Raw genomic sequence first — 8,129 nt, forward strand, 5'->3', positions numbered from 1 at the left:
AAACGTAAAGAAAAACTAGAAATGTAATTTTTTAATAGCACATAATAATTTATCTGCCCGAGATGATTTATTACTAGAAATCCAAGAACATTCTTCAACGGATCCAGTACTTGAATAATATGATAATATTTCCAACGCACTGATTACAGCGAGTTTCATAACGTCCCGCACTTCAGTTGAAAACATCAGTATTATATAACATCGTCGTCGCCGGCACAACAGTCGTCTTCAGCACCTGCAGCACCGTCAAGCAGCGCACGGCATCGCGCACTAGCCAACCGTCGTCGCTCTCGCAGCCGCCGTGGCCGGGCTTCGCCTGCTGCCATGGTCGCCTTAGCGTCTCGAGCAAATGCGCTCGCGACTCTCGTCCGCCCCGCAGGACACCCCGTGAGAACGTTGTAGAGGTGACCAGTGGCCATATACCAGTTACCAATATCATCAGCACCACCAACTCTCCATCACGTACCCCCACCCCCCACATCACCTCGTCATGTCCGATGTCTTCTTTTCATTTAAATTATTATTTCTTGTTTTTTGTAACTTTTTTTGTATCACATAATATATTTCATTTTTCGGCGTTCAAAATTTTAAAACACTAGCATTCATTTAAGCATTAATTTTCTATCTTTCATGAGATTATGTAATAAAATTATTTCTTCTATACTGCAGTATACACAGTAAAATGTTGTTCATTATTTTTCATATTAAAGAGTACGGTTTTATTTGTTTCGACAGAATAATGGCCCACTAAACATGATCGTGTTCACGTAGGCGGTAGGACCCACATAAAATATTAAGTATTAACCGACAATTTTTTTGTTACCTACCAAATCTCAATGAAATACATTGAAGGTATTGGTCTCGTGAGAGTATATACGTTTCGAAATGATTTTCGAATGAAAATAAAATTTGGTATTAAAGCATCACACAATTTTGGTTCAACATATATAAAGAATTAATGGTGTTATTAATTCGGATTTTCCACGACAAATTTTAATTATAAAAATAAAAAACAGTTATAAAAGATGAAAACTAATAAAAAAATTTTACAATTTCGACTCGTTCACTTGGTTATTTATAATTGGGTACTTAATTTATTATATCATCACAATTATTAAGCATGTTTTAAAATAAATAATAATTTTCTAAAAATTAGGTAAGTTTTTGTACCTAATATAACTTTTTGGTAGGTAGGTAGGCGGTATTAACTATTGTTGAACCATCAACTGAAAAATGTCAAACCAATTTTGGATAGAACTGTTTTATACATTTCTTTCAGTCTCACCACTCTCACACATCTATATCCAGTGTCAATACAATATACATTAACTATGTATCATATTTTACATTTTTACATACAATGGAAATTATAAATTCCGATAAAAACAACCCCAAAATATGTTTTGTGGGTTACTGGGTTACATGTATACGTTCTAAATCTAAAACATATCGGGAAAAGTTTTCTTTAATTTTTTTTGTTTTTTTCTGCGCTTTTGAAAATTACTGGGCATTTTGACCTCCTCAATGCACCAAATTGATTCACTTTCCCATTGAACAAGATACTGAATTTAAATTCGAAGTATAATCTCGACTACTTATCGTGTACACAGCCACAAAAAAATATATATATAAAAAACACATATCATTTTAAAATTAATACATCACTCCGCTCAGAGCCTTAAATATTAATTTAATATTTTAATTTTTTTTTATATGATATTTATTAATTTTTATTTGACTTTTTTTTCTTGGCTTATTTTTCACGTAGATTTATTTTCCGTGTATTATTTTTCTCGTGGCTTTTTTCTGACTACCGTATATTTGATCTCAAAATAATGAATTCTTCAAAATTAAAATATTTTAGATTCTGAATTGAGCGATGAATTATGAATATATTTATTTTTCAATAATTATGTGTTTTTCGTACTTATACACGATAACTATAGGTAATTTAAATAATACTATTTGATACTTTCAAGGCCGTATCTGAGGGGGTCAAGGAGGTCTGGACCCCTCAGAATTTCTTTAATATATCTTATTTATAATCAAATATATCAAAACATACATTCAATAAAATTACAATGATATACATGTTTTTGACACCCTCCCCCCCGAGAAAAAATGTCTAGATACGGCCTTGGATACTTTATACAAAGGTAAAAATGGAACTTCAAAACTAAGTCCGAGCCGCAAATTCTGGTTTCACCAACATTATTTTCGTCAAAAAATTGAAGTCCAAAATAATAATGGCCAAAAAAAGTGGTGTCAGATAATGTAACTATAATAGTTCCCAAAATCGTATTGTTCGGTGTTCCATTAAAATTATATATTTTTCAATCAAAGACCTTATGACAACGATGACCTTCTTTTCATTAAACCATATAAATAATTTGTTCCAAAAAATATTTATTTCAACCACTTTTTCCCTAAAACTTTATTTGCTTTAAAAGTTATTTGTTCCAAACTTTTTTAGGACAAAAGACCGTTGGAATAAATGTTTCGTGGAACTATAGATATTGTCCACCTAAATTAGTATTTTTATTGTTCCATGATAACCTTAAGCACGACAAGACCGAATTGAAACGATTGGAAAACTGTTATCATTTTAAAAAAAAATTTACATAATAACTAATAAGTTATAATACAGTTTTTAAGTTTATTATTATTTTTCTTGAATCTTGACTGTTTTATTTCTTAAGTAAACTATTACGTAAATGGATGCAACATCGTTTTAAAAATATGATTGTTGATATTATTGGACGACGTTAGTGTTGTTTATATTACAGTCTTCAATCGAGACTATCATGGATTCCAATTCAGAAAACGATTTTCTAGAAGAAGACTATTACTCAGTATTGAATCTGCCCAAGTCTGTTAGTCAATGATAATTACATACATATTTTGCAGCTTTTTACTAGAGATTTCACGATAATTGTAATACTGAATATTCTAGGCAACACCAGAAGAGATTACGTATGCTTATCGACGATTGAGTAAGATCTATCATCCTGATAAACATGTGGAGGAAAACAAAAAAAAACAGGCTGAAGTATTATTCAATAAAACTCAAAAGGCTTATGAAGGTATATCACCATTGTGATGGTTTTTTGTTTTGTTTTGTTTTTAAATGTGTAATTTTTTAGTTTTGAAAGACCCACATCAAAGGGCAATCTACGACTGTGTCGGGGTAAAAGGCTTAAAAACTGAAGGATGGGAAATTGTCCATCGAACAAAAACCCCACAAGAAATTCGAGAAGAATACGAAGCGTTAGCAAGGTAGAAAACATAAATATAAATATAACAATGAACATAACATTATCAACTTAATTCTCTTACAGGGATCGAGAAGAAAGAATGTTACGACTTCGAACAAATGCTAGAGGTGTATTTACTGCTAAAATTGATGCTACTGATATCTTTGAACCCAACCAATACTTAGATTTTGATAATGAGTAATGTTTTGCTTACTCTCCAAATAAATGTATTGACTAACTAGTTTATTAATTTAGAGACGATAGTTATCTTTATATACCTACCATTGAGGTATCGTCAATGACTATGTCAATGTCTACTGAAGCACCAATTACTTTACGTGACACAATTGTGCTTAGTGGAAATTTATCATCGCGTTCAGGTTCAGGTATACAATCAAATATATATATTTTTAATACAATCTGCTGTATATATATATATATAAACAGATCTGAAAACTTACTTATTTTAAATAACTTTAGTATCTAGTAGCTATAAGAGACTTTTGAGTACCAATGGATGGGTTAAGTATGATGTTACTGCTGGAAATGGCCTACATGTGGGTGCTAAAATTTTCAAGTAACTATATTTTATTTATAACTATTCTGATGTTGCTTATTATACATAATATTGACTTTAGAATGATAACAAAAACAATATTTGGAACAGTTGAAGGAAGTTTAAATGATTTATCAAGTGGCATGTTAAAACCTGTTGGCCGAGTATTGTTAGGCACAAGTTTAGGAGCCCGAACTACTGGTTATATATCTCTTGGCGGCCGTTTAACATCAATTAAACATACTAGCTTATCAACTGAAGTAGAGCATAATACTGAAAGAAGTTACTGTATGTGTAAGCTAGAAATTGGTCTTGCTCCGGCTATAAGTATGTTATATACTTGGAAATTTATCGAACAAGACTTGTTACTAAGAATTTATGCAAGGTATACATCAAATTAATACAATTTACAATGTATATTGATTTTTTTCTTATATTTTTAGAGCTGGTGTTTTGAATTCAAAACTTGAATATGGTGTAGAAAAAAAAGTATCTAAACTTAACACATTCGCAGCTACTGTCCAAATCGATGTAATAAATGGAGTTACGCTTAAAATAAAGTAAACCATAAGTTTATTAATATTTGAATGATTATTTATTATATCTAGTAAATGTTTCAATTTAATTTAATCTTAGGTTTGTAAGAGCTAGTCAGACATATATTTTTCCAATTCTTCTAAGTCATGATGTAATTACACCTCCGATATTTTATGCGACTTTTGTACCTATTGTTTCCTGGTTTGTAGCAAAAAATGTTATTTTGGATCCAATAATGAAGGATTATAAAAATAGAGAAATTAACAAACAACGTGAAATTAATAAAAAAAGGTTGGATGTAAAATGATTATATTGTTTTTTTTTAAATTTATATTTATTATATTTATGGTTTTAGAATGGCAGAACTGCGTCAAGAAGCACTGTCAGCCATCAATTTGATGATGGCTACAATGGAAAGAATAGTGAGGGAAGAGACTGAAAAACGTGGATTAATTATTGTATTTGCTAAGTATGGTAATGCTGAACTAATAAACCAATCTGGGGAATCATTTGATAATAACGATACATTACAACCAAATATTATTGATGTAACAGTTCCATTACAGTGTTTAGTTAAGGATTCACAATTAATACTCCACTCCACTACAAAAGTAATTATTGAAATATTTATTAACAAATAATGTTTGACCATTAAAATAACAAATTATTTTTATTCTGTTTACATTAACATAAACTCAATATAATATTGATAACATTTTACCATTTTTTGATTTGTCATAACTATTTTATAAATTTTATTAAAACTGCAAAGTAAAAAAGAGTGGCTAGTTTTCTTAATTCAAACAAAAATCAATACTAAAACAATTATAGGCTCTATCAAACAGAACACGTTAAAGCGGCAAATGGCTCTTCGGCGTGGTGCTTTCACGCACATAAATAACGCGATCTAATAATGCTTTCTATTTGACAGAGCCTTAAATGTAGAATAACAGCTTATCTTTTAACTTTAAAACTTTTGTTGGTTGCGTGAATTTTTTATGCTTAGTTAGTCCTATGGTGAGAATTTCTGTCAATAGCTTTTATGTGTTTTAATCACCAAAACACATTAAATATTCATTATAAAATTATTACTGATTACGTAAAATTTTAAAGTTTATTTGATCATATATTTTGTCATTTATATATACATTATTAAAAATTGAATTATTGAGCATTGTAATATTATTTTTTGCATGTAGAGATTTTCTCTCCTACGTAATTATGCAACGTCATGTTAGATGATACTGACAATCGATAGTCGATTGAAATTTCTGTTGTACAATTTTTTTTAGACCTTATAAGGATGTTTAAGGCAGTACAATTGGCAGTGGTAACTTAATTAATAATATCAAGTTGAGAAAATATCTCCCCACGCAACCAATGACGAGTTAAGTAATTCTACTTTTTAGTAGTAGGTCATATTATGGTTATGTCCAGATATATGAGAAATATCAAAACTGATTTAGATATAGTATATGATAGCATACAGCCTATAAAAATAATGTATGTACAGAATATCTGATGAACATGACATGTGTCATTGGTTTCATACAATACTTGTAATTTGTATTATTAATTGTAAATGTAGAATTTAACTTGTCAAATAGAATAATATATATTTCTTCATCATACAAAGGTGGACTCAAGTGGAGATTTTTAAGATTTTGTTTTTAAATTTTTAATTTGTATTAGGTACTTCATGATTATTTAATTATTTTACTTGGTCCATTTTTGCATGTTAAAATTACAACAAAATTGCCAACATGAAAAAAGTGACAATGTGAAAAAAATTTTAATATGAAAATATAATATATTATTTTGTTATATAAAATTTAAATTTAAAAAAAAAATTGCAAAAATGTTCACTTGGTCACATTTTACATGACAACAAAAAATTATTTTATATTATTTTATATTATTATAATTATGTAAATAAAAAATAATTATATCACTCTATGAAACTACATTATTTAATTAAAACTGATACTAACCTATGTTATATACAATTTTGTAAAAAATATTTTTTAGTGTCAGTTACCTGGATTTTATGACCCGTGTATTGGAGAAGATAAAGCATTAATTGTTGAATATACACACAGAGATCAAAAATATGAAGTAAAAATTAATGATAATGAAGCTCTACGAATACCAAGACCCCATTGTAAGTAAAAATTGTATAAGTATATCAGTAAGTATGGATAAGCTTATAAGTATAGATAAAAACACTATTAGTAAAACTTTATATTTAATAAAAAATAAAAAAATATTTTATGTTTAACATTACCTATTATTTAATATTTCTGTTTTGAAACCGAAAATTGCTTATTATTTTGATATTTTGGTATTTCTATCCTTGAATGTATATGAATTTATTTTACCAACTAACAAAGAATATAGAATAAATTATAAATATATCAAATTTACATCTTGTAGTCACAAAATTAAAATTGGTACTATATATTTATATTTTTGTTACACAATTTATTAAAATAAATACAATTTACATATAATACAATCAATTATTATGATACAATAATATATTTAAAGATTACATTAACAGCTCTATATGTATTAAAAATATGTTAAAATATTTAAACTACATTTTAATATAAATGTTCTGTCATCCAAATCAGACAAATTTTTTTTGTATAATACTCAAATAAGATAAATAATTAAAATAAAGTAGGCACATTCTAATAAATTAATGTCTATTACCTATTTAATAAACTTTCAAATTAATGTGGTTTTAGTCAATGGTACATTTTTATAGTGAGGTATATAATATGGTGCCATTTTGATTTGATGGTTAGGTTAGGTTAGGTTTGTTTATATTTCACTTACGTATAAATTCTTGAGTGTTCTTGCTTGTAATTTTTTAATTTTGTATCTGACATCTGTAGTTTTAAGTTTTTTAATTGTATACACATAAAAAAAAAATAAGCTTTATATTTAGTTCATGTAACAATTTTTAATTTCCAAAAAGCCAATTTATGTAAAACATTAAAACTTTTACGTTTAGCTGTTTAGGTGTATCCACCTGTGTTCCCAATTACCCATATCGGTAATAATAGGTGTGGCACATTTTCATATAAGAACACATACAATACAAATACAATAGCTATAAACAAACTGTTTTATTCTTAAAAATAAGCCATTTTTTAAAATATTATAGCAATACTTTTTTATGTAAATTGTAATTCTAAACTGTTTTCAAAATGATATATTTTTTTATCTATAGATAACTAAAACTTTTAGGTTTTAAGTTGAACAATTTGTATCATTAAATATGAGGCTTTACTATGACAGATAGTATCATTGGTTATAAATATTGTTTATAATCAATAATTGTATTTAATTAATTCAAGTATAAATTTAATTTTTTTAAATTCGTGCATGAAAGGAATTTATGGAAGGATATATGGAACAATAAAAAAGCTATTTTTATCTTCTAATTATTTATTTATTACCATAAATGTTTTAAAATTCATAAGTATTATAACAAAATTCTGTTTTAATAATTGTATCATACGTAACTCAAAATAATTTTAATAGTAATTAATGATTATTATTTTATTTTTAGCTGTACTGGTTAGAACTGCTACACCACCATCTTGATTGAAGAATCAAATAATATATTATTTAAAAATTAGTTTGATAAACCATTATTATTCATTTTTTGTGTTGAATTTATTGTTAAAATTTGGTACGTTTATTGGTAGATAATAATGAATAAAATTGTTTAATTTAAATTTTGTTTTTTTTTTAAATATATTATATTATAT

General features: G+C 27.3%; 2 protein-coding genes across 2 annotated transcripts in view; one reads left to right on the top strand and one right to left on the bottom strand.

Annotated features, from left to right (window-relative positions):
- The window catches only part of LOC100163524 (tyrosine-protein phosphatase non-receptor type 11), a 17,764-nt gene extending 10,557 nt beyond the window's left edge, over positions 1-7,207 (bottom strand). Inside the window, exon 1 of the mRNA XM_029488310.1 lies at positions 7,189-7,207. The gene's annotated coding sequence lies outside the window, so the exon portion shown is untranslated. The remainder of the gene's footprint in view (positions 1-7,188) is intronic.
- Positions 2,625-7,987, top strand: LOC100159434 (dnaJ homolog subfamily C member 11). The gene is made up of 12 exons (XM_008188991.3): positions 2,625-2,873; positions 2,954-3,083; positions 3,144-3,276; positions 3,339-3,452; positions 3,510-3,640; positions 3,735-3,831; positions 3,893-4,195; positions 4,254-4,370; positions 4,447-4,638; positions 4,703-4,958; positions 6,376-6,508; positions 7,928-7,987. The coding sequence occupies exons 1-12, from the start codon at positions 2,805-2,807 to the stop codon at positions 7,960-7,962; spliced, it is 1,710 nt and encodes a 569-aa protein (XP_008187213.1). The 5' UTR covers positions 2,625-2,804; the 3' UTR covers positions 7,963-7,987.
- Positions 7,988-8,129: the final 142 nt, after the last annotated feature.

This window comes from Acyrthosiphon pisum, chromosome A1 (genome assembly GCF_005508785.2).
Source record: "Acyrthosiphon pisum isolate AL4f chromosome A1, pea_aphid_22Mar2018_4r6ur, whole genome shotgun sequence".
Classification (NCBI taxonomy): Eukaryota; Metazoa; Arthropoda; class Insecta; order Hemiptera; family Aphididae; genus Acyrthosiphon; species Acyrthosiphon pisum.

Bases quoted from the DNA above. Each gene is read 5' to 3' on its own strand.
- LOC100159434 (XM_008188991.3), top strand. From the start codon at position 2,805: ATGGATTCCAATTCAGAAAACGATTTTCTAGAAGAAGACTATTACTCA. The intron at 3,832-3,892 runs GTAACTATATTT...TATTGACTTTAG, and splicing joins GTGGGTGCTAAAATTTTCAA to AATGATAACAAAAACAATAT. The intron at 4,196-4,253 runs GTATACATCAAA...TTATATTTTTAG, and splicing joins TTACTAAGAATTTATGCAAG to AGCTGGTGTTTTGAATTCAA.